We start from the raw sequence: 27,358 nt of genomic DNA on the forward strand, positions 1-27,358 counted from the left end.
GGAAAGGCATGGGACTATTAGGTTCATTACATCATTCTATGTGTGTATGTTTGAAATCCTTAAAAAAATCCTTCTCCTCTCTTTTTACTTTAGTTAAGATAGAAGCAAGGAACGGGGGGCTTGAAGGACTGAAGGTACTCTGAAAGGGGAAGGGAGTGATGGCAGAGACTCAACTGCACAGTGACAGCGGTGTATGACTTCAGTGCTGAGGTGGCAAGGCTTGCCTCCAGGAGGGAGCATGTGTCAAATCCTTGAACCCTGAACATGATATAAATACGAACTTAAGAAAAGATCAAAGCCAGAAGACCCTACATTGAAGATGAGAAAACACACTTTGAAACAAGACACAGTGACAAGACATTAAACTTAGAAGAAGTGCCATCTCTCTGAATAGATGGCCTTCTAGAGAATCATGAAGACTACACTGGGCATGATCTAGACCTGGGCTTCTGGGTTCTCTCTTGCTTTCCTTGGGGATCTTCTCCATCTGTTCAGCATCTTCACACTCTCCCTCAGGCGATTCCTTGCTTAAAAAACTCTTAGGGCTTTCCGGGTCTGCTAAACCAAAACAAACTCCCCACTTGTGCTGGATGGATGCTGCACACAGGGCCCATGACCACCCAGGACCTTCTCGCCTACCACCCCAGCCTGGAGCCTGCCCTCCAGCCAGAAGGACCAGAGCTCGGTTCTACTTCCTGGGTCTGTTCTTTGGCTCTCAACAGCACTTCCCTGTTGCCCGTGCCATCACCTTCCTGATACACCCACCTGCACTCAGTCTATTAAAATTCTGTCTCTCTTTTAAGGGTCATCTCATACCTCTCTACTCCCTCTGCTGTAAAGTCTGCTCTCATTGGATCTCTGGATGGCTTGGCTCCTTTTTCTGAAGGCCCATAGCCTTTGCTATTCTCTTATTGCACACATCCCAATATGCCATTCCCCAGAAGGAGATGCCACATTTTTACTTATTTCTTTCTCTCCAATGGATCTGGTCTGGTACCTGTGTACAGAGATGGATCAATATGTATTTGCTGAATTAACATTTATGACTGTTCAGTATTTTTAAAGTATGGAGTGGAGAAAGAAAACCAGAATGCTATAAAATGCTTCTAAGTTCTTCGAAAAATGTTGTGCTTGTTGTGTCTAATTAGGTCACCTCCAGGATCTGAATTAACTGTATGGAGGAAGCTGAGATTCCTACACAAAACTCTGCGCAAAAGGCCTAACGTGCAAGAAAACCAACCACAAAAACTCACTTATTATAGAATATTTTTAAAAAATATTTTAACCATTGTCAAGAATGTGACTATTTCTACAAATAATCCTTTGCATAAACTTTAAACTTATTTTTTAAAAAAGTAAATATTACTGACCCTTGTCATCTGGTCCATATTTTTGACTGGGAAAACTTCAGATGGCTTAGCTACCTCTTCTCTGATAGAATTATCATATTCTTGCAAGGTGGCAACACGCTGACCCAAGTGTGCCCTCAATAAGGCTGCTGCTGCTGCTTGTTCAGATCTATAAAACAGAAAGGGGAGACACATTAAAGATTGGCTGAACTGTATTACCTAGGAGATTCCTTCATTTTTAGAGGTGCCACAGTCAAGTCAGCAAAGGACAGTTTATCCAGAAAAGTCTGGAACCTAGTATATTCAGGACTAAGATAATTTCCAGGGTCAGGTATCTTTTTTTTTTTCCCCCATTTACTTTGGTTATAAGTTCACTGCTAAATGAGCATTCCCAACTTTGATTGCATAGAGGAACTACCTGGGGAGCTTTGCAAAATCTAAGTGTCTGGTGCCACCCCTAAAGGATCTATTGGACTGGGGTGTGGTCTGGCTTTTAGGACTTTTTTAAGGCTCACAGACAGAGTGGTTCTAGTATATAGCCATGGTTTCAAATCACGGCATAGATGGTCAAGCTCCTCTCACATGTGGTTAAAAAAACCGATCACATTTTATGCTCAACAACAGTTTATTCTTGTTATACTCTTACTATGGTCTACTTGTAATTAAAAAGCATTAAGATAATATTAGGAAAGAGTTAAAAGTGAGCCTAAATTATATGCCCAGACCATGGCATTTAGTACACCTCTGGGGTAGGAGATGGACAAGATGAGCCTGGAATACCTTGGCATCACAGAGGAAGCTCTCAGAGACTACTGAGTCATGTCTAAGGCCTCACAGGCTACTGTGAAGGGGATCCCACTGGCCCCAGATGAGACAATGTGAACACCAAAAAGAACAATGACTGCAATGGACATTGCAGCAGATATACGAAAATCATGAGTTCATTTAAAAAAAATAACCGACAGAGTAAGGAAGCTTTGAAAAGAATAAGAACCTTTGGATTTAGCCTTAAAAAAGGAAGCAAGTCTTACCACGTGTGGCAATATGCATAAATCTTAAGGACATTATGCTAAAGTAAATAAGCTAGTCACAAAAAGGCAAATACTGGAGGATTCGATTTACATAAGGTACCTAAAATGGTCAAATTCATGGAAACAGCAGAATGGTGCTTGCCAGGGGCTTGGAGGGAGGGAGAAATGGAGAGCTGTTTAATGGGTATAGAGTTTCAGTTTTTTAAGATGAAAAAGTACTGGGGATCTGGTGCCCAACAATGTGAATGCCCTCAGTGCTACTGAATACTTGAAATTGGTTAAGATGGGGAGCATCTGAGTGGCTCAGTCAGTTAAGCATCTGCCTTCAGCTCAGGTCACAGTCCAGGGTCCTGGGATCAAGCCCTGCATTGGGATCCCTGCTCAGCAAGGGGTCTGCTTCTCCTTCCATCCCTCCCCCCACTCATGCTCTCTCTCCCTTACTCTCATTCTCTCTCTCTCTTGCTCTCAAACAAATAAATGAAATCTTTAAGAAAATGGTTAAGATGGTAACTTTTGCTGTGTGTGTTTTGTTTTGTTTTGTTTTCTTGCTGTGTGTGTTTTTACCACAATTAATAATATAAACCAACCAACCAACAAACTTTTGGAGGTTGCTAGGGCAACAACTTATTCTGAAAATTGGTAAGTAAAGGGACAGAATCATTTGTTCCACCCTTTAAGTCAAAAAAATGCATTTCAGGATTACCAAGAAGTTGATGGGCAAAATTCTTCCAACTAATAAATGTACAACAAATGAATAAATTAGTCACCATTCTGTAAGTCCAAATTAATGAATGCATCCAAGAAATGATAATTTTGTGAAAACTGCCTAGTGGTAAATGTCCTAGTAAAGGCATCAGTGTGCCAACACTTGAACCCAGCCATCCCATGCTGCCTGCGGATGTGTAACAGAGGGACCACCACCAAAGACATTGTCTTGTCATCTTGTATCTGGATTGAACCACCAGTTCATGGGTAGCATCATGTGGATCCTTTTTCAAACAAATCAAATATAAAAGACTTTGAGACAATCAAGGCCAATTGGCAAAGAATAGGTATTAAATAAGGAATCTTGTTACACAGTAATGTATTAAATGCTTACTGTTAGAAAGGTATTTGTATTTATAAAGGAAATATGTTTTCTGTTTTAAATGACTCAAGAAAAAAGTGCAGGGGAGGAAAAAGACTAAAAAAATGTTGACAATTGGTAGAACACAGTTATAAATACATGGGATTTCATTATGTTGTTATATTTGCTCTTGTGAATTTTTTAAAATTTCAAAGTAGAAAGTTAAAAAAAAAAAAAACAACCCAGTGTATTAATGCCTGTAACTACTTGTAAATGCATGAAAATAAGAGATTGAGATTGAGAGATGGATGGAAGGATGGAAAGACAGACATACAGGTGTGTAATAACATGTCAATGGTAGATCTGAGGGGTGGATATAGGGCTCACTGTACAGTTTCCTTTATTTTTCTTTATATTTGGAAATTTTCATAATAAAATGTTTGGGGGGGGAAAGTAAGTCTATGTACAATTGAGACCTTTCTTTAATGAATCTTAATTGTTATCATCTTTGCTTGACTTAACCAAGACATGCTTAAAGTAGGATGTGTCATGGGGATCTGTGAACTTCTTTAAAAACTTCCCAAGATGATTCCAAAGTTTCTGGCCGGTTTGGCAGAAAGCCCCTTCAGCAATTTGAATTTCTTCACTTCTTCCAGACTTCACTGAAGTCATAATGCCACCCAGTTCCTTTGTTCTGATTCTATACAAATGAAGGAACATCCATCTGCATTTGGTTTCACAATAGATTTCCCTACTGGGAAAATGTACTCACAGGACATGAGCAAATTCTAGTCTATTCCGCTGTTCCATTTCTTATAATGAGTAAATCAACTGTGTTTCTGGTCTGACAGCATGTTTAGTTAGGTTGAATTAAACCTGAAAATAAGTTGAATTCGGATGAATTACATTAATTAAATTAGTTGGGAAGGATTGAACAATCAGAGACCAGTCTCTTAGGTGATTGACACACATGATTTCTGCAGAGGCAAAGCCAAGGCAAGACTCTGGCTACTAATAACCCCACCAATTATAACCATCCTTCGGGTCCTGGGATGAAGAACTAGCTAATGTTTCCTACAATTACTGTACAAACTTCACAAAAGGACAAAACCACTAATCAACTTGCATGAGGCCAAACAGCAAATGAACTACTGAAGGAGTTACAACATCTAGAATCTATGACTTTGGAAAGCTAAGCCAAGACTTAAGGCACAAAAACGGGCTTTTCTTTCAGGATCAATTGGGCAAGGAATGCAAGAGCCATGGCTGTTTTTGCATGAAGTGTTGTCCGTGGTCCTACATAAATACACCAAATCAGAAAATTTGCAAAGTGGTACAAAGGCCTTAAACATGTTTTTGTTTTTTTTTTTTTTTTTCTTTCATGCACTTTTGTTGGAGATTTCTAATGTCGGTGCCACAGAGAGAAAACAAAGTTTGGTGTCAGTTAAATGATATACTCCTCTAGTTAAAAATACAACAAAGGAAGAACCTTGAATCTATAATTAATTTCATATATTTAGAATGGCTTCCAGTCAGAAAACTGCAATGAACACAAATGCACCTATGCTTCCTAACCACAACTGATTTATAGCAGATTGGTAATTGATCAAAGTTTTAAATGCAGGTAAATTAATAAACATCTTGATTTTTATTCTGAACACAGTCAGAATAAAATAAAGATGTTTTTATATGCTGTAATCCAAACAATATAAAGCTGACTCAGTTTTTCAGTGTGAGTTTGAGAGCAAAATTGGGAAACTATATTTGAGAGTAGCCACTAAGAGAGACAATTAATTAATTGCATGATGGCTCATCATATAAGATAAAACTACTTACTAAGTGATCATTTTTATCTTAAAATATGTTTTCCCAGGTGCCTAGGTGGCTCAGTGGATTAAATAAAGCCTCTGCCTTCAGCTCAGGTCATGATCTCGGAGTCCTGGGATCAAGCCCCACATCGGGCTCTCTGCTCAGCAGGGAGCCTGCTTCCTACTCTCTCTCTTTCTCTGCCTGCCTCTCTGCCTGCTTGTGATTTCTGTCAAATAAATAAATAAAATCTTTAAAAAAATTTTTCCCAAAGGTATTGATGAACAAAATTTTTTATCATGTACCCCAAATGACACGAATCATATTTCATAATTATTTAAAATAGTGACTTAGTCCTCTACATAATAAAAAGCCTTTCTTTCAAATGAAGGTCTTTGAACACTTAATCCTTGATATAACAAAAATCAATAATGATGATAGTAATGGTCTTGTTCTTTTTTCTTTTCTGTTCTTCATCTTTTCTTGATGCTTCACTTTATGGGCAGGAATTTGGAAGTCTTCACATTACATTTTAGCATAGGCCATGGGGCAGGTGTCCTATTCTACAGATGAGATTAAAGAGGTTGATTGCCATGGTTTGGTCAGGGGCACAAGCAGGACTTCAGCCACACCAAACATGGCTATATTCAACAGGCTTTAAGGAGTTCCTAACTTGCTAGAGGCGTCCCACTCTGCCTGGCTTAGACTTCTGTGACATCAGAATCATTAGCAATCAAGGAACAAAAGCAGATCATTCTTTCCAAATCTGCGTCTCTGGGATGGTTTATCAAATTGACTAGTTTGATCCAGGGGAGATCACCAAAAAAGCAGGAGTATTTCACTTAGGGGCGCACCCAGCAATAACTATTGGGTGTTGAGAGATGTAGGGGAGTCGTTAGAGCAAGGAGGACAGTGGGAAGCCTGATGTCATGGTTAAAACCGTTAGAAAGAACGTGTATTTAAAAACCTACTTGTCTCTCACAGGTCCTATAAAACTTGGCACTTTTTCCAAGGCTAGACAGCAAAACAGTGACAATCAGTGTGTGTTACACACTATTCCCACAGTACATGCGACAATTCTAATTGTAACAGAACATAACACTGACATTAGTAACCATTCCTGACTTCTTTATCTGGCTTTAAAAAATGATTGTGGTAACCAAACAGTCTTGAAAGCTCCAGATATTAATTTTAAAATTTGTGTTCGTCATAAAGAAGGATGATTCTTAGGGAAGGCTGATTTATACACAACTGTAGATCAATAGTCACGTAAAATGCAACCTTTCATAATGGAAATCAATGCTCTATCATGCATGTTGAGAAACTATAACAAACGTTAGTCTAGTAGATGTAGATATTATATCTTCTCACCCACAATCACAGTTTGGCAGCCGAGGTTAAGAGAGTCAAACAATGAATCATTCAGTCTACAAGTCAGTTCGCACACAGAATTATAAATGCATATATGCTTCATGCCACATGCCACAACTGTGGTTTATGCTGAACAGTATATCAACAGATATAAAAGGCAGTGAGAAAGAAATAGGGGCCCAGTCAAAAGCCTCACGACACGCGCGCACTGAACAACCCATAGAGCACAGAAAGACTCCTTCCAGGCAGCTTCTTCTACCACCTTGTAAAGGAGTATTTTAAGACTGCTCTTTCATTTCACATGATAAATACACGGAGGAGGATTATTTTGCCTTTACTACTTTAGGCTGAAAAGCTACTGGCTAGGAAGGTCATTTCCAACATTTCCCATAGTTTGGGGATCACTAGTGGAGATGCAGAGGGTAAAGGAAACGCACTCAGGACTTAGGAAGCTCACTGTGGTCTGTGAAATGGAACCATTCAATTGGTCAAGTTTGTTTGTTTGTTTGCTTCTTTTGCAATAAGGCCCTTTTAGAGACTATTACCCTGACTTCTCATGCCTTAATGGGATCCAATACATACTACACTTACGCTGAATTCTACTCTAAAGAAAGTAGTGAACAAAAAACAGTGAACATGGCACATTAAAGGTAGAGAAAAAGATGTTGGAGCTAAGATAACCAGACCCCAAAAGCCCGCCCTGTGCTCTCAGTCACACTAGGTCCTTGCAGATGGGCTTTCACAGACACCCATCTGCTGACAAGGCCTGAGCAATAATCTGTTTTCTACTAGTAAATGGTAGGACATATTTTTATAAGAGGAAATACAGTCAATCCCCAAAATACAAATCAGAATTAGAATACTGGCAACATTTATGCCACATGAATTAGGTACCTACCAGATGACAGTATTGGACAAACCGTCACGCACATTACATATTTGTAATTTTATGAACTCAGTAAGTAGCCCACTGTCACAAAACTTCTGAGGCCATGAACAGAAACCCACATTGCCTAAAAGGTGGGTAGAGTGTATGGGATGGATTTCTCATTGGCTTAGGAAAAATGTACAAGCATTATGTATGGTTCATATGCACCAACTACCCTGCAAATAATTAACTTCCTCTCATCCCAGATTTGTGACCATTTAAGGCATATCTTTGGAATGGTGGCTCTCAAACTTGAAGAAGCAGAGTTCTCTTAAGAGTTTATTAAAATCCAGATAGCCAAACCCCACCTCCAGATTCCTGATTAAGGGGGTCTGAGGTGGGGCCTGAGAACACATGTTTCTTTCTTTTATTAAAAAAAAAAAAAAATTAACAATTTCATTTATTTGTGGGGGCACACAAGTAGGCAGAGCAGCAGGCAGATGGGGAGGTGGAAGTGGGCTACCCACTGAGCAGGGAGTCTGATGGGGGGCTCAGTTCCAGGACCCTTCGGGAGCTGAAGGCAAATGCTTTACTGACTGAGTGACCCAGGTGCCCCAGAACACGTGTTTCTAATAAACTCCCAGGTTTTGTTGATGCTGCTAGTCCAGTGACCACACCTACAAATTAGAGACCTGTGTGACTAGCATGACCTTGGACATTGAGGAATGCATCCCTCAAGGTGGTGGTTATACTGGATCATATCCTGGGTTGTTCTCAAAGTATGCTAATATGCCAGACAAAGGCTACCTGCACTCCCTGCCCTGCACCCCCACAAGCCCTTAAAACACTGCTATGAGCAGACACTGAGTAGATATATCCAATTAACAGGAACAGATACATTTACAAAGAAGTAAGAGTATTGTGATTTACAGTTGGTAAAAAGGTTAAACTGATGACTACAAGCATCTACCCCGGTCACCACTGGGTGAGCTCGGAGTCTGCAACTCTGTAACCCTTCACATTTGGAAACATCTTGGATGATGTTTCCAAACAGAATGGCTATTGCACCCCAGCAGCTATTAATACCTGACTTGCTTTTCACTGCTGTCACCCGCAGATAAGGGTCTCGGAAGCTGGTGAAGGACAGCTGCTCTGCAGGTTTCAAGGTCTTCTTCCAAAATGTCACTGTGATTATAGATCCTATAAAATAAAACAGGTGCTGCATGAGATGTTTATTTAAGCACAGACCCCCTGCTTCTAGAATCTATGGTGGTTCCTTGTGGTTTACTGAAATATATCTGTAATATAATCTAGACATAAAAATGCAGCAACTAGACTGTCTCTTGACAAAAATGTAAAATGGGGCAGTTTGAAAAACTTGTTTGTGTGTATGTAGCAGTTTTAAATCCATCAGAGGAAGCAACTTTTAACCCTTTGAAGACTTCAACATTGTTTCAGTCTACAGCTGTGCAATCTCATTCCACATTGCATCTGACTGATAGGAATGCTAGATAATCTTAACAGTGGAAAAGGCTAATTTTATATTGTCAATCATAACAAAGTTAGAGCTCTACAACTCATGTGAAATTTACTTAAATTGTCACCGCTAAGAAATTGCTAACTGCTGGCTGAAGTATAGGTTATGTCCTCTATTTCTGAATGCAGAAAAATGACTATTATTTCTCCACTTGGATCCCACTAAAATAAAATTTTCTTTATTCTTAGTAAGAACAGGAAGGTGTGGGAAGAGGGACTGAGCCTTCATTATCTACTTCCAGGACACTGGGGACCAGCCAAGTCTAATAATTTGGCTACTGTTTCTAGTTAGGTCTGTCATGGTACAATTAGCCTCCAAAGAGATTGGCTAGTAACTTCCTTTTCAAAAATGTCTATTTTGGGGAAATATGTTTCTAAAAAGCTATTGGGAGAGGAATCAAAAACAAAATAGTACTTCTACTTTAAAGGAGATGATCACAGTTGGGAATGTTTGATATATTACACCCCCCCTCCAAAATGAAGCAACTCCTGAAGCAATATGTTAATTAGCAAAGTATTACTAATTTGTAATTACTTCCATAGTTGGTTAAGTTACTGGATCCATTTGATAGCCCTATGCCTGACATCACAGGGATAAAGGAGATGTGCTCTGTCGTATGGGAGGGTGAGACAACTGCAGGCATAGTCCCCCTCCCTCCCCCCCTATCTCCCTACTCTGATGCAGGCTTTTACCCTGGGCAGGAAATAAAAACGACCCCCTGTATCTGGGACCTATTCTGGGCTCTGGGTCACACTGTCAGTGCCCCAGCTCCTTGCCAAGTTCTGACATCCTGTTTAGACTCTGAGTTTGGATTCTTAGTCCCTGTGGGCAAGACCCTAAGTTGGGAACTTTACTCCTGAGCTCTGCTGCAGAAAATCTTCTAGACTCCTGGCCCATATCACTTAAAGTACTTATGAATACGTTTTCTGGGCAAAATCTGGGTCCTAATTTTTCCTGAAAGGCTTTATCTTGCATCCACTAGATTCACATAATAACACTTGCTCTTCAGAAGGGGAAGACAAGCCCACCAGTGCCAATTTTAGAGATGTAAAGGGAAGCTCACAATCAGTGGGCAGACAATCAGGAATGGTGAATGCCTCTGCCAGGTAGCATTTAGACAGAGGGGAGATAACACTTCAGGCTTCCAAGCAGCACAGACCATGGTGTCAGGAAATGCCAGGAAAGAGGGGTGTGGGGACCAGCAAGAAGACAAGTTTGGCCAGATAGGGGTTGCTGTTGATGGTGAAAGGATAGTACAGATGACTCCTGAAGAACACAGGCATTATAGGCACCAACCCCCTTGCCCCTGCCCAATACAGTCAAAATGCCACACATAACTTTTGTTTGTTTGTTTTTAAAGATTTATTTGAGAAAGAGAGAGAGAGAGAGAATGCACAAGTGGGAGGGGCAGAGAGAGATGGAGGGAGAATCTCAAGCAGACTCCATACTGAGCATGGAGTCCCACACAGGGCTTGACCTCACAACCCTGAGATCACGACTTGAGTCAACAGCAAAAGTCAGATGTTTAACTGACTGCACCATCCAGGTGCCCCCATATATAAATTTTGATTGCTCCCAGCCCCCAACATAGTTGGTTAACACACATTTTGCATATGTATTATATGCTATAGTCTTATAATAAAGCTAGAGAAAAGAAAAAAATCATTAAGAAAATCATAAGGAAGAGAAAACACATTTATAATACCATTTTTTTTTTAAATATAATTTTTTAAGGTTTATTTGTTTGACAGAGAGTGAGAGAAAGCCCAAGCTGGGGGAGTAGCAGGGGGGAGGGAGAAGCAAGCTCCCCACTGAGCAAGGAGCCCAATATGGGGCTTGATCCCAGGACCCTGAGGTCATGACCTGAGCGGAAGGCAGAGGCTTTAACCCACTGAGCCACCCAGGCACCCCTATAATACCGTATTTATTGATAAAAAGCTGCATATAAGTGGACCTGTGCAGTTCAAACCTGTTGTTCAAGGGGCAACTGAAATGGGAAATAATATTTGATGTAAAACTCTGGTGAGAAAACAGCCATAAACCTTTCAGATTTCTGAGCTATGGCTGGTTTCCTAAAAGCCGCGTTTTTGAGAAGGTTAGCCTGGCAGCCATGGACTGCTGCTATTTGTGAAAGGAGAAACCAGAGTCCCCAAGCCAACCAAGAGACTGAGCTTGTACTCTCTTCGGCAAGGGGAAAGCACAGAAATGTGAGAGCACCAGTGGTGGTGGCAGGGGAGAGAGCAAGCGCTCAAGGTGGGGGCTGATGGGGGGGTACTGTGGAAGGCTTGGGGTTACACTTCCAGCAAAGGGATAGTCACTCACGGCTCCCACTGTGGTTCTCAGAGACTATGATCTTCCTAGTGTTTAACAGAAGCCAGAAATCCACCATTGCAAGGTTTATTTTCATAGGACATCTCCCAAATTTGCAAATGTGGCCATTAATTCAAAAGAATGTTAAATCCTATGCTAGACAAACAGAGGCCACCTGCAAGCGTGGGCTCTTCAGCTTAGAATGCCTTTAGTCTGACTCCCTGAACTGGGTGGTACACCCAGAACAAGGACCATGGCTCGATGTTTCTGTAGCTCCTCTAGAATGGAGGCATGCTTGTGGAAGTCAGCAGACACATGGGGATACTGGTGTGCCCAGGCAGGCTGTGTGTGGAGTGTTGTGGTGGGAACAACCTCCCGCCAGGGAGGAGTATTTTATATTTGTCATTCTTAACAATGGTGGTAGGAGAAAGCAGACAGTTTTGGGCTATTGTTTCTAAATTCTCTACCAACAATGTACCTTGCTGCCACTGCCATCTCCCCCACCCTCCAGCCTGGTGTGCCAGTGCTTTATGACACCCAACTGTCTGGTGACATAACCCTGGTCCTTTTCCAATTTGAGCAATCCAAATGCCGGGCTCCCTTTGACTAGCTCATCTCATGCTTGTCTAGGCCCCTCTCTGACTAGCTCATTCAGGGCTCTTTCTTATCCCTGACTTCCCTTAGCCCTCACTATATAGAAAGCATTCTTCATCGTATGGAACTGCCCTCTAGTTACGCCCTGTCTGCTTAGTCTGCTCTACAAAACCAAAAGCTTGTTGGAAAGAGCCACTGGACTTGTGGATTTTTATCTTATTTTAAGTTTCACACAGCACTCAGCATGACACTGAAGACACACTTAACAACACTGTGTGTTGAATGACAGGCCAAGATTCAAACCCAGATTAGAGAAATTCATGACCCACTTATTCCAACAGTTCATTTTTACATGGTGGTTGTTAAACTAGCCCAGCAATTCCAGGGCTAGGCAACAAGTGATCAGTAAGAAGTACTGTCTGCACAGCACTTGGGTCTACTCTAGATAAACTCAGGAGCTTCTCTGGTCTGCGCTGAGGATTTCTAATAGCTTTACCTGGTTTTAGTTGACAAAATATCCGTCAGTCCTTTGCTAAAAATAACTCTACTCAAGAATTCAAACACTTCGGAGCTAAAGATTAAAGACTACATCTTATAGAAACACTGCCTGTGTTGGAATTCAAGATCTCAGCTTTTGTGTCTTCCATTTGCATTCCAACCAAAATAATTCCTATTGGAGAGATATGGGTCTGATGAGGCTGGGTCCAGTCTTTCCTGGGAATGTGTGGACTGGCCTAGCATCAACACACCGGGCCAGTTTGTTCTCTGTGAAGCAAATGGACAAACTTGCTGGTTGACCAGGAATCACTACAAACACAAATGGAATTTTAAAGAGGTGTATTTTATTTTACCCAGCAATGGTTGAAGCATATACTGCAAAAAATTTGGGGGGTGTCAAATTGAAAGCAATTGTTTCCTAGCTTCATTTTCATTTCTTAGTCACACAGGATTTTGGAGATGATGTGAAAGAAAACAACTCCATCCCAGGCTAATGAAAACACTCAAATTAATATACACATTTTCTAAAAAAGAAGAGAGAAAAAGCGCTATGCTTTGTCTGTCAGTATTGCAAACTGAGAATTACTTTTTGGCAAAACAAAAACATCAACAAAAATAAAAACCCTGCATGAGGGCTACCGAGTGTCAGCTATTCCTTAGCTCTGTCGGTAGCTGTCTCCCACACCTGTGGGTGTCAGCTTTGCAGGGACTCAGAACTCAAGTGTTGCAGCTGCAGCACTACAGGCTCAACCTTCAATTTCTATCCTCTCTAGGCAACAACAGTCTCAGAAGAGTATGGTAATTGATGGCCATAAATGGTAATGAGTGGCTTACAACACAACAGTTACTTTCAAAACACTCATGGTATATGTTTACTGTGTTTTTAATGCAACCGAAAGATCACAAAGCACCGAGCAGGTCACATCTAGAACAAAGTTTTAGGGAAGGAAATCTGCATTCCAAAATGAGCAACAATGGAAAGGCATCATTTGAAGAGGTGGTCCACAGGTTAGGAGTGTGTAATTTAGGAATAAATTATACCCAGAAAGGTGGAAAAGGGGCAATACAACCGGCTTTTGTTTCCAATTCCAGTGCCTATAGTAACACTGGCCTGGGAAACTCAACTTCTTCCTCCTCATTGGTCTGACCCACCTTCCTTCCTAAATGTGAGAAGGCTTTGATCTTTAAGCTAAGAACACATGGTCTCGATAGAAAAGATTACTTTTTACAACCATCATTTTGTCCAGTTCTGGTTGTTTTACATTTCATTCCCATGGGCATTTGTTGACTACAGTGAACGTTTAAAATCCTCCTAAGAACCCCAAGGATTCTTAAGTTTAAACAGAACTAACGGAGTGCACATTCATGTACCAAACACTCAGACCACGACTGCTACAAAATCTAACTAACGAACCAGAGCCGACTGTCGTCAGTCAAAACCTGCGACGCTAATTCAATTTGTGTAGCTTACTGGTCATCCTGAAGCAATTTAGCACCTTCACCAATAAGAGAAAACCTCCAGTGACCTCCCACCCATAGGTACACAAATACAACAGAGAACCAGAGAGGTCTCTAGAAGCTCTACCTCCATAAAGATGCAAATTAAGATTTAAACAGTGTAACAATCAGCCAGAGCTAATCCTTTTACAGAGGTGTAAATGGCTATTGAGAACCGAATTCCGGGCTGCAAGCCTTTGTTAAGTAGCATTACAGACAAATTTCATCCGAGAGCAATGCCAAACCGCCAACTCTGAGGACTATTGATAAAATAGTTTCATAAAGCCAGTGCAATTTGTTTGCTTTGATATCAAATTTCCTGACCATAAATCCAAACGTGTAAATATAAACCGCATCAAGAATTACTGTCCTGGGAAAATAAACTGGAAGCGACTATCTCAAGCCTGACACCCGATGGCTGGAACAGCTGTATGCGCCGTCACAGTGAAGTTTGTATATGCGGTTTTGTTTGCCACACAAAACAGTGGTAGAAAGGACAAACACATACATAGTTAAACAGTATTTTTCTTTAAACGGGCTGTCTTACAAAACCTATGTTTTGGTGGCTACCTCGGTCCCCATTGTGCAGCCCCCTGGGTGGTCCCTTCCAGGGGGCCACTTGAAGGGAGCACAATACCAAAAAGGAGGGAAGGAGGGGACAGCGACACAAAGGCCAACAGAGTGGGGCGGTCTGCGGCAGGCTGAGGACCAGGGGTCAGCAAACAACGCTCCTTCTCTTTACCCAGGAAACAAGGGCTCCTTCTCTTTACCTGGAAACAGTGTGATTAAGCTGACAGTTTGAATTATGGGCTACATTTTGTAGGGTACCATCCGTCTGTGTTAAGGTCCTCTGTATTGTACCAGAGGCTCACAAGCAAAACCCTTGCCTTTTCCCCCACTTCGGCCTCAAAACAGACCTCATCATTCTGTTCCACTTTAATTCGCAGAACTTCTCCCTCTCCCATGCCACCTTTGTTTTTCCCCTCGAAGTTCCTTATTAGTGAGGCACTGGACAGCCTGAGAGAATTTGTAATGGCTGTTTTCTCTACCCTTAAACAGAGATAAGCAGCCGGAACCTATAAAGAGTTTTTAGTAGCTGAGAATCATGACTTATGGCTGCAGACGGGCTTTGTGAAATGCGTTAAGTACTCCTGTCCATTTTCTCCTTGATTAAGCTATGGATCCCAAACTTAACATTATCCCGTTGATAAAAATCCTTGCTAGAAGGGTAAAGAACAGAAATATCTACTCTTGCTCCCTGGGTTTCTTTTAAATCAGCATTGACATGTCACTAAAGGGGTGTCATCATTAGGGTCCTGGCTGTGGCTCCCCAGTCTGAGGCACACACAACAGATTTAGGGCTTTGAATGTCTGCTGCAAAAAAGAACACAGAGGGTGACTCTCTTACTATCATGAAACTTTAAGCCTTTCAAAAGTGGAATACAATCAGGCCCTGCATTTTGGAAGAGTTTCAGAAATATTATGAACATAGGGGTCCCTGGGGGGCTCAGTCGGTTAAGTGTCTGCCTTCAGCTCAGGTCATGATCCCAGGGTCCTGGGACTGAACCCAGCATCTGGCTCCCTTCTACGTGGGGAGCCTGCTTCTCCCTCTTTCTCTGTTTCCTGTTGCCCCTCCTTGTGTGCGCAATCGCTTGCGTGCGCTCTCTCCCCATTAATAAATAAAATCTGTTAAAAATATTATAAACATAATAAACTTTTGCATATTAGACATTATCACAATCAGTTCTATAACTAAGCTCTAGGGGATGCTTTTGGTAAAAGGGCATCTGTATTGTCAGGGTGGAGCCATCTTCGCTGGGCCTTAATGCCTGGTAGAGGACCATAAAACAAAACATCAGATTTCTGCTGTGCTGTTACATGTCCGCCTGTCTCCATACGTACATGTGCATCCGTGTGTCCACATGTGAGTGTGTGCATGTGTTAAAAGGGAAGGTGAGGAGCCTTAGACTGGGCTGGCAAGGGTTACAGCATGTGAGGGGACCCAGGGTGAAGGGAAAGGAGAGGACATGATGGGGTGGTGGGCGGGCTTATGGAGGGCTCTTGCCAGATTCAGACTCTGTAATAAGTTAAGATGTCACTTGTGTGGGATAGGTGAGTCTCCTTGGAGGCCAATAACTGACGAATAGGAATGGGGTCAAGTGTAGTCACCCTCACTGTGGCAGAGCTCAGACAAGTAGGCCAATTCCCTCTCAGGATTCTGACTCTAAGTTCTGGATGACGTGATAACAATGAAATGGGAGTGGCACTTCCCTGGGTTGGGGGGGGCACCTGCCAGAAGGAGACTGAACCCTTGGCTATTAACACTTGCCTTCTGCTGGGCAAGTAAGATAGAAGACAAATGCAGGACTGCTGCAAAGATGGTGCTGGTTTGCTGCTGGCCCCTCACAGGCTCAATCCTATATGACAATGAAGAAGCTGAGTCAATTAATTATGCAAATGTGCATTCACCTAAGAAGCTGCTCAGAGAAAGCCAAAGACAAAAAGAGAAAATAGGAAATGAGAAAGTGGAAGATGCCAGCTCATACTTATTAATGAATAAATGGGTTAATTGTGGAGGAGAGGCAGGATGCATGCAAGAAAACAAGCAAAGCCAACTGGCCCTCCTGGGTAGACCCTGGCAACCACGTAAAAAGGCTTATCTCCTCAGTGTCAGAGTTCAGGGGTGTTGGGCGAGCACATCCCTGATTCCTGCTAAGTATACTTTTCAAAACTGTGGGAACCAATTCCAAGTGTGCTCATGATTACAGATGTAATAATGCTCCCAAACCACCATGTCTAGAGCATGTCCTTGTAATAATACATAACACAGCTTATCAGTAAGGACCGTTGGCCCCATGATTCCATCCCAGAAATTCTTTCAGGGATTCACTTGTCCTAGAAAGTGGTGCTTCCCAATGTTTAAGGTGGCACAACACTTGGAACACACAGAACTTTTTTGCAAAACAGCATGAAATACTGATATATTTAATTTCATCATATACATTGGAAACATTTTTATAAGCAATTAATATATGTATGCAATATAAAAATCAAACCATGAGTACATACACCCATGATTAAAAAAACAATCTGTCAAAGCTAACAAGATCAGCTGTTCTCACACAGTTCATTATTATTCATCTGCTACTCTTACAAATTTTATCTTCAAGTAGGCAGGCAGTAGCAGGTACCAAAGTTTTAGTAAAATGATTTTGAGAAAGTTCTCAAAATTACAAAAATTCATTCCCCTACCAACTTGGAAAAGATCATTTTACTTAACTGCAGAATAATTGTGCTGAAATATATCTGAGCGTCACCGCAACAAAAAAATCAAACAGCATTGTTTTAAGCCGCAGATTCAAACACACTTCCTGTCCTTCAGTATGACAAGCAAATTAAGATAAATTTATACTGACAAAGGAAAATAGAAAAAAAGTTAGCTAACTGAAAGCCATAAAAGACAGGATTCAAAACTGCTCCTCACATCTCTCCTGTAGGTTAAGGCAATGGTGTCAGTTTCCCAACTAGGACACAAAATGGTGAGATTAAGTATAAGAATACAAATAAACTTATCAAAGTTTTGCTTTTCGCTTAACTTTTGAGTTTTTCCTTGTCTTATCTGCTTGTCCTGTCCAGATAAAATTCGTAACAAAAGTTCTCACTGAAGGGAAATTTTCCCATTCAGCTATCAGGCTCAAATGTTCTTTTTCTTTTTCTTTTTTTTTTAAGATTTTCTTTATTTATTTGACAGACAGAGATCACAAGTAGGCAGAGAGGCAGGCAGAGAGAGAGGAGGAAGCAGGCTCCCTGCTGAGCAGAGAGCCCGATGCGGGGCTCGATCCCAGGACCCTGAGATCATGACCTGAGCCGAAGGCAGTGGCCTAACGCACTGAGCCACCCAGGCACCCCTCAAATGTTCTTTTTCAAATCCCACCTTAAAATGCATTTGTTTTTTCCAGAAGCCTATAAGAAATATAAGTTAAAGAGAATAAAAAGAAAAATGGGCCATAAGGAACTGAAGGAGAAGGAATAAAATAGGCAACAACATGCAGAAGTGAAGTCAGGAATGAAGAGAAGGAAGTGTGGCGGTTTGCTGCCCAACAGCTTGGAACATCTAAGTTTTGCTCTGATGAACTACCACTCCGCCATCCTAACCCACCCACCTCAGACGGGGCTCAGGGTGAAGCATGGGGTCCAGGTGTAAGCCAGTGGTGCTCTCCCCTTGCTACAGTGACTGTGGAGGAGGTCAGAGCCAATGACAAGATCAGAGCCAATGAAAGACTCTGGCTCAGCATGCCAGGGCAAAGGCCACCAGGATGCAGGGCCTGAGAACTGAGCCAATCCAAGAGAAATGGAACCAAGAAAAAGAGGAGTCAGAGCCTAGTAGCATCATCTGAGTGTTGGGTGAAGCCAGCCTGCAGACTTTCTACCCCTGGACTTCTTGCTATATGCCAATAGAGTTCCCTTTGACTTAGAACGATTTAAAATACATAAATACTGAACAACAGAAAGAGTCCTAATGGACACAAAGAGTAAATAAGGTTTAAAATACATTAAAAGGACAAAAATATTCAAGTAATTTCTTGCTTCTGCATCAGTTTATTTTTTTAAGGATTATACTTATTTTAGTGAGAGAGAGTGTGAGCATGGTGTGAAGGGCAGAGAGGGAGGTGGAGGAAGAGGGAAAGAATCCCAAGCAGACTCCGTGCTGAACGTGGGGCTCGATCTCAGGACCCTGAAATCATGACCTGAGCTGAGACCAAGAGTCAGACGCTTAATCAACTGTGCCACCCAGGCATCCCTGTATTATTTTTATCTTTATTATAAGCAAGCTAAGCATTTGATTATAAAATACAAAATACTTTCTACGGCCTGAAGGATATTTAATACGTATGTCCAAAAAAGTGGTCATTAAAAGCATCCCCACTATAGGAAGATTTTCAAGGCCATCAGTGAAAGCTATGAAACCAGCCATATAAACAAAGGTGCCCTTGCCTGCACAGCGCAAACACCACAGAGCTCTAAGACATGACTTTTAAGTCATGTATTTTAAACCTCTGGAATTTGGAAGATTAAAAAAAAAAAAAACAGCTTTACTACAATATAATTCATATAACATAGAAATCATTTAAAGTATATATTCAATGTTTTTTATTAATATACTCATAGAATTGTGTAACCTCAATCTAACTTTAGAATTTTTTAAAAAGGTAGTTTTGAGGGCTTGTTTTCAGTTTAGTTATTTTTTGGAAATTAATTAGTTATAATTATAATTATAATTATAATTATTTTAATTATTTTTCTCATTATAAAAGTAGTACTTATTCATTATAAAAAAAATTTGAGTTCTGCCTTGGACACAGCTCCTATGCCTATTTCCCGTATCCACAAACTCTTATTTTAATCAAGTGTAACAACACTGTGGTTGCCTATTCAATGTCCAGCTCCTTTCTTTCCTTTCACAGAATCTCAGTTTTGTTCAGTAATCAACCTCCCCCTCAAGTAACACCAGTTCAGGAGTAAATCACAATTAGTCTAAGCCAGTGGTGATAGAATCCAGACACAGCCTGCTTTTATACAACCCTTGAGCTAAGATTTAAAAAGAAGAAGGGGGAGAAAAGGGATGGGGGTGGGAAGAAGAGAAGCAAAGCCTGAAATATTAATTATCTGGTGCCTTACAGTACAGGTTTCTCTCATCTCAGTCTGTTATAAAAATCCTTGCTAGTGATTGGCTTAGGAATGGATATGTGACTGAATTTTAGTGAATGAGATGTTAGGGGATGTCTACTGAAGGCGTTCCTTGCTGCTAACAAAGAGACTGGAGAAGAGTAAGTGTCTTTCTATCTTTGGTATCTCTTTATCTTTGTGGTGTCAAGATGAGGTTCTTGGTACTTGTATTCATTAGTTTGGGCTGCTATAATAAAATACCATGGACTGGGTGGCTCAAATAGCATATTTATTTTTCACAGTTCTAGAGGCTAGGAAGTCTAAGATCATGATGCTGTTTGACTTGGTTCCTGGTGAGGACCCTTTTGTGGCTTGTACAGAAGCCTTATCACTGTGTCCTCACATGGCAGAGAGACAGGGAGAGCTCTCTCATGTCACTTCTTGTAAGGGTTTAGTCCCATCATGAGGGCCTTACCCTCATGACTTCATCTAACCCTAACACCTCCTAAAGACTCCATCACCACATACTATCACATTGGGGGCAAAGGCTTCAACATGACTTTTGAATGGACATAATTCAGTCCATTAATAGCACTGCTGCCGCCATTATGCTCCTGGCCTTAGGATGAGGCCAGCACTGAGGATGACAGGGCAAGGAAAGGGAAAGGACCTGGGTCTCTGAGGACAAAAGCGAAGGGCAGTAGCAACCAACCCCAGGGCCTGCTTCATTCCTGGACTTCCAGAAATAATAAGTACATTTATTATTTAAGGCAGTTTTAAACAGCATTTCTGGTATTTGTAGCCAGCAGCAACTTGATATATCAAGATAATTTATAGATGAATGTTCAAAAAGGCAAAAAACTAACTTTGAAAAAAAACACAACTCTTATGGATGTCTTTTCTTCTTTTTTTAAAGATTCATTTACTTGAGAGAGAGAGAGAGAGAAAGAGACGGTGTGTGAACGTCGGGGGAGGTGCAAAAGGAGAGGGAGGGAGAGAGCCTCGCACAGACCGCCTTTTGAGCAGAGTCTGATGTGGAGCCTGAAGTGTGGAGTCTGAAGTGAGGCTCGACCCCACGATCCTGAGATCATGACCTGAGCCCAAATCAAGAGTCGGCCGCTCAACTGGCGCCTGATGGATTACTTTTCAGTAATTCAGATTCATATTTGATTGAAAAGAATTTAAGGAGGTATCTTAAAATGACAATCCTGCCCCTGTTACCCTGGCCCCCGCCACATCTCCTTTTTATAAATATGAGCAAGAGCAGGATCCTGTTCTTGGAGCGGCTGGCCATAGGACATAAGACCAGGGGCTGTCCCTGGAGGGGAGGGAAGAAGAAACTGTCCCTGGAACTGGAAGAAATAAAAGACCCTTGCAGCTCTTGAATGTGTGCCCTTGACATGTAGTAGGTGCTATACTCTGCCACAGGAGCCACTTTCAGTGGGAGTCACTAACAGTTCCCTTGACCTGTGCTGTGCTGGCTTTTCTCTGGGCCTTTGCTCACACTTTAGCCCACGCCCCCACACCCCACACCCCCACCCATGGTCTGGAATGGCTAATTTCCTTCAACCAGCCGAACCAATCACCACCAGTCTTCTGGTTATCTAGTGCTGTGTTGCAAGTTAACCCAAATTCACTGGTGTAAAACAAAAACCAACAACCTGCTATGCTCATGCTTTTATGGACTGGGAATTTGGACAGAGAGCAGTGCAAGTGGCTTGTCTGCTCCATGGTCTGGGACCTAAGCTTGAACATCTAGGGGTGACCTGGAATTCAGGAGACTCTAACTACTTGGAAGCTTCTATACTTCCACCGACAGTCTGGGCTGGGATGACTTCAGGCTCAGCTGGGCCTACTAATGGCCGCGGCTACATGTGACCTCTCCCCGAGGCCCTTTGCTATTACCCCTAATTTCTTGGAAACTTGGCCATGCTCCAGTCTCTCCTACCTTATTTGAGTCTTAAACAACCAGGACATGACTCCCAGAGTTTACTCTCCAACATCTGAAACCATGGGAAATTTGTCCCACTCATTATAAACTACTTTCAGATCTCAAATTTGTATTGAAAAAGGTCTAGTTTAGCTACACTCCTAGTAGGATTTGGTCTGACTGCTGTTCCCTCCTTGGCAGAAGTGTTGGTCTGCTACATTATCTCACTAGCCTTCCTTCTCTGTCTCCACCCTCCTTTCCTCCCCTCCCCCTCCATCTCTTGGTTGACTCCCAGAGAGCTGGGGCATGGCACCTTACCACTCCATAGGGAGAGCTCCCACAAAATGCTGTAATTTGCTGAAGTATCAAATGGTAAAAAGAAAATAGTATCAGCATAGTCTTTCTTTTTTTTTTTAAGATTTTATTTATTTATTTGACAGAGAGAGAGAGAGATCACAAGTAGGCAGAGAGGAAGGCAGAGAGAGGGGGAAGCAGGCTCACAGCTGAGCAGAGAGCCCGATGCGGGGCTCGATTCCAGGACCCTGAGATCATGACCTAAGCCGAAGGCAGAGGCTTAACTCACTGAGCCACCCAGGCGCCCCTCAGCATAGTCTTTTTTAAAAATCTCTCAGAATTCCCTTATAAAATGAAAGAGAACAATTAGGAGAGCAAACCAAAAACTCATGGGTTACATCTATTACAAAATCAGATAACAGAATGTGAGGGAGTATGACTTAACTCCTGATAGCAACCCAACCCATTATACCTGCAACTGTGCAGAAGGAAGGGGAGGGACAGCAAAGGGACATATGATGTCCCCCAGAACATGAGAGCCTCCACATCAGCAGGGTTCACACTGGAAGGACAGCAGCCCATCTGGAAGGGGGTCTGCAGGTCCAGTTTCAAGGGTGAGAAGAGAGCTGCAGTGGGGGTAGGAGCAGCAGTGTCGCAGGCCCTAGACTCTAGGACTTCTCTGGTCTAAATGCCCATATAGTGGAGAGTTTAGCCCAAGAAGAAAGTGCTAGAAGTGAGCTCTAAGTTGAGCTGAACTGAGATAATAAGAAAGAAAGAATCCTTCCACTTAAAGTGGAAGAGGGGAAAGAGGTGAGAGATTTGAGAAAGTAAGAAGCCACACTTAGGAACACTATGGGAGAACCACAGAAGAGGGAGCTCTGGAGCCATAAAAGTAGGAAAGCCGGCCTGGCTCACCTGCCCTTCCTGAGTGCAGATGGCACTGGAACGCAGTCCCTGAAGATATTCTGGGTCCCTTATCAGTAAAATGCAGGTAATGACACCTCTACTGCATAGGACTGCTGTCATGAATGAGCTAATGTGTACAAAGTGGTTGGCACAAAATAGAAATTATCATTATTATTATAAATATTAGCATATCAAGTTTGTAGAACCACCTTAAGCCTAATCCTCAAAATATTACAGAATTCAGGTAGGCCAGGTGAAGTGTGGTAAAACACCACTGCCCCACTCCAGGGTACACCTCCCAAGTTATTATCCCCTGGATTCAGTGCCTCTCTCTCCATCTCAGTAATAGATATGGAACTACCCCACTCTGCCTGGAGCCTTCCCCTTCCTGGGCTGCAGGCTGACCCTGTTCTACCTGGTCACACGTTCTTGCTTCAGAGAGACTCCTACAGCTGATTAGTCTCTGATTTTCCTTTATGATAACTTTTCAGCCCTGATTACAGGCATACCTCAGAGATATTGTGGACCACCAGAATAAAGAGAGTATCTCAATAAAGTGAGTATTGCAATAAAGCAAGTATCACAATAGAGTGAGTCAAAAGAATATTCTCATTTTCCAGTACATATTAAAGTTATGTTTATACTATATTGTAGTGGTCTATTAAGTGTGCAATAGCAATATGTCTAAAAAGGCAATGTAAATAACTTAATTTTAAAATATGGCTAAAAAATGCTAACCATCCTCAGAGCTCTCAGTGAGTCATATCTTTTTGCTGATGGAGAGTCTAGCCTTAATGTAGATGGCTATTGACTGATCGAGGTAGTGGTTGCTGAAGCCTTGGGTGGCTGTGGCAATTTCTTAAAAGAAAACAATGAAGTCTGATGCATTAATTGACTCTTCCTTTCATGAATGATTCCTCCGTAGTAGGCAATGCTATTTGATAGCATTTCAAAGCATTTCAAGAATGATTCCGGCTCAGTGGGTTAAGCCGCTGCCTTCGGCTCAGGTCATGATCCCAGGTCCTGGGTTCGAGCCCCGCATCGGGCTTTCTGCTCAGCAGGGAGCCTGCTTCCTCCTCTCTCTCTGCCTGCCTCTCTGCTTACTTGTGATTTCTCTCTGTCAAATAAATAAAATCTTAAAAAAAAAAAAAAAGAATGATTCCTCTGTAGTAGACAATGCTATTTGATAGCATTTCACCCACACGAGAACTTGTCTCAAAACAGGAGTCAATCTTCTCAAACCCTGCTACTGATTTATCAACTAAATTTATGTACTATGCTAACACCTCTGTTGTCATTTCAACAATCTTCACAGCATCTTCACCAGGAGTAGATGCCATCTCGAGAAACCACTCTTTGCTCATCCATAAGAAGCAACTTTTTATCTTTAAAGTTTGATCATGAGATTGTAGCAACTCAGCCACATCTTCAGGCTCCACTTCTGATTCTAGTTCCCTTGTTATTTCTACCACATCAGCAGTTACTTCCCAGTAAAGTCTTGAACTTCCAATTTGTAAAAAATGCAGAATCTGAAGCGCAATAAAGTGAAGCACAATAAAATCGAGGTATGCGTGTATCTTTTTTTCTAGAAAGTACCTCATTTTTTAGGAAACCTTCTGGTCATACATATATGGATGATAATTTCCTGGGTGAACTCTCAGATTTCTGGGGCTCTGCAGTGACTTATATACTGATGTTAAGTACAAACTGTACTTACAGTGACTGCATTATACCCAACACTTCTCAAGGAAAAGAGTTAAGTAAAACAAAATACCCATTTTGTCATGATTTGGATTCTTTGATGCTAGAAACTAAATTTACCAAATTGCCAAGAGTCAAAAGTAAGAGAGACAGAAGCCAAGTTCATTTCTAACTTAAAACAAACAAACAAACAAACAAAAAACCTGACCATTCCTGTTTCATTTCATGTATGTTCCTGCATCTTGACTTCTAGAAACATCATGTCAGGTTCCCTTTAACCAAGTATCAAATGCCAACATGGGCCAGCCCCTGTACCAGGTTCTTTAGCTGAAAAAAATTAATCTGATGAAGAAGGTGAGAACCAGAAGTTAAGTTCAATTAGTCAATTGTAATACTAGCCAAAAGGAGATACAAGATGACAATCACAGAGGTCATAGTTCTGCCATTCCTCCTGTGATTTCACAACATGTCTACAGCAGGCAGAGAGCAAGAGAACATTTTAACCGAATAAATGGATTCCTGATTTGTTTCTTAAGATCATCTTTAGTTAAAGAAAGGGGATTAGAGATAGCATTAGCCTGATGGGAGAAATAAAAGTAAGACAACAGTTTCATATTCTGGATGATTCTTTGTCAATGTGTATAAAACATAACATTCTGAAATAGCATATTCTACATATCAGCCGACAGTCATGAGTTTGGAAGGCTCTCTAGTAACTGCACACAGAGAAACAAGAAAGTATTGTGTGCAATCTAAAGAGACAAATTGTTAGAAGACTTGAGAGGGCTCATACAGGGGAAAAAAGATAAAATGGAAGGGGAGAAAACCTTCCATGTAACAGATTTAAAGGGGAAAAGGCAATAAATAAATAAATAAAATAATAATAAATTAATTAATAAAGGGGAAAACTCAAACCAAATTAGGAAGGCCTTGGCCAAAGCAATGCATTTCATAATTAAAATTGAAAGGGGCCAAATCATATCTGGTTTCCTGGTCTTCAGAAAAGAAGCAGAAGTCAGTGGAAGCAATGAGGAGGGATAAGGGAGAGGGGACACAGAGTCGGCTTTGGGTGCTGATACCATCTCTTGACAGGTCAGGGCTAACAGGGGTGTTCACTCTGTGGTAAGTAATCAAACAGAATATTATGATTTGTTCACTTTCTGATGTATATGCTATACTTCAATAATAACATTTATTTTTAGAAGTGCATTTGACAAGGACTTTAGCTTCTCCTAATGGTATCCTAGGTAATAGAGGTGAAGCCTTACATCAAGAACAAAAACATATATTTATTTGAAAAATCTCCTTGATAGCATTAGAGAGATAGGTAATGAAGAATTACAGGATCAAAATGTAGAAAAAAGGAAATTCAGAGAAATGAACCTAATATGTGGGGCAACTTTTCTTTGAAGGGCATGTGCCAATTCCAGAACAGGAGGCTGAAAGCCTGAAAAGCTGGACAGAGCTTTAGACAACACTCCAGAGTTAGAGAATAAAAACTGATGTTCAGGTTTACTAAAGAAGGGAACCGTAATACTAAAGAAGGGAACCCTAATAAATCACCCACACTCTGAACTGGAACTTCAAAGGGCTACTTCCTGCAGATAAGGGTGAAACAATAGTCTGGTGGTCAAAGGGACCAAAGTCTGGCTCCAAACCATCAAAATCCTCATAGCTGGATGAAAGAATCCAGGATTGCTTCTGCCCCAGATACCTGCCAGAAGCATTCTGCCTCTTCAGAGGAGGAGAACTTCCCAGGTCTGAAATCACTTTGAAAATGCTCCTATATAATAGCCACTCAAAAATTACTAGAGGAGCGCCTGGGTGGCTCAGTGGGTTAAAGCCTCTGCCTTTGGCTCAGGTCCTGATCCCAGGATCCTGGGATCGAGCCCCACATCAGGCTCTCTGCTCAGCAGGGAGCCTGCTTCCTCCTCTCTCTCTCTCTGCCTGCTTCTCTGCCTACTTGTGATCTCTGTCAAATAAATAAATAAAATCTTAAAAAAAAATTACTAGAGATTTGAGAAAAACAAGACAGTGATTAAAAACCAAAAGAAAATAGACCCACAGGGAATAAATGGGGGTACAGTGTCTAAGGTACTGATATTGTCCAGGAATGTAAAATACTGGAATGTAAAATATTGTCCAGAATGTAAAAATACTAACAATAGATTTTGAGAGGTCAGAAACTTGTAGATCAAAAATTAGTGGATACATAGGTTAGAACTATGTAATTAATAAGTTTGAGCTAATGGAAACATATAGAACTCTACATCTAACAAAGAGTTGAATATACATTCTTTTCAAGCACACATGAGCATTTATAAAAACTGTCCATTATTGTGACCAATCAACAAAGGCCAAGAGCAGATGCTGTTCAGAATACAGTCTTTGCTAAAAATGTGATAAAACTGGATATCTAAAATAAAAAGATGATCCTTCTTTCTCTCAATGTTTAAGAACTTAAAAAAAAAACTTCTAAATAATGCCTGTGTCAAAGAAGAAAGTTTAATACTTATTTACAAACATTAAGATAATTAAATTAAAATATATTTTTTTTAAGATTTTATTTATTTAGGGGCATCTGGGTGGCTCAGTAGGTTAAAGCCTCTGCCTTCGGCTCAGGTCATGATCCCAGGTCCTGGGATCGAGCCCCGCATTGGGCTCTCTGCTCAGTGGAGAGTCTGCTTCCTCCTATCTCTCTCTGCCTACTTGTGATCTCTGTCTGTCAAATAAATAAATAAAATCTTTAAAAAAAAAAAAAACTTAAAAAAAAAAAGATTTTATTTATTTTTTTATTTTTTATTTTTTTTTAGATTTTATTTATTTATTTGACAGAGAGAGAGATCACAAGTAGACAGAGAGGCAGGCAGAGAGAGAGGAGGAAGCAGGCTCCCTGCTGAGCAGAGAGCCCGATGCGGGGCTCGATCCCAGGA

The 27,358-nt window shown here is 41.3% G+C and overlaps 1 protein-coding gene across 3 annotated transcripts in view; it reads right to left on the reverse strand.

Annotated features, from left to right (window-relative positions):
- The window catches only part of KIZ (kizuna centrosomal protein), a 139,150-nt gene that overhangs the window by 40,242 nt on the left and 71,550 nt on the right, over positions 1-27,358 (reverse strand). For all 3 annotated transcript variants that reach the window (XM_047745724.1, XM_047745723.1, XM_047745722.1), the window contains 2 exons: positions 8,578-8,691; positions 1,371-1,518 (listed from right to left, as the gene is read on the reverse strand). In XM_047745724.1, the coding sequence (XP_047601680.1) occupies positions 1,371-1,518; positions 8,578-8,691 (262 nt within the window). The remainder of the gene's footprint in view (positions 1-1,370; positions 1,519-8,577; positions 8,692-27,358) is intronic.

Source organism: Lutra lutra, chromosome 9 (genome assembly GCF_902655055.1).
Source record: "Lutra lutra chromosome 9, mLutLut1.2, whole genome shotgun sequence".
In the NCBI taxonomy this organism is placed as follows: Eukaryota; Metazoa; Chordata; class Mammalia; order Carnivora; family Mustelidae; genus Lutra; species Lutra lutra.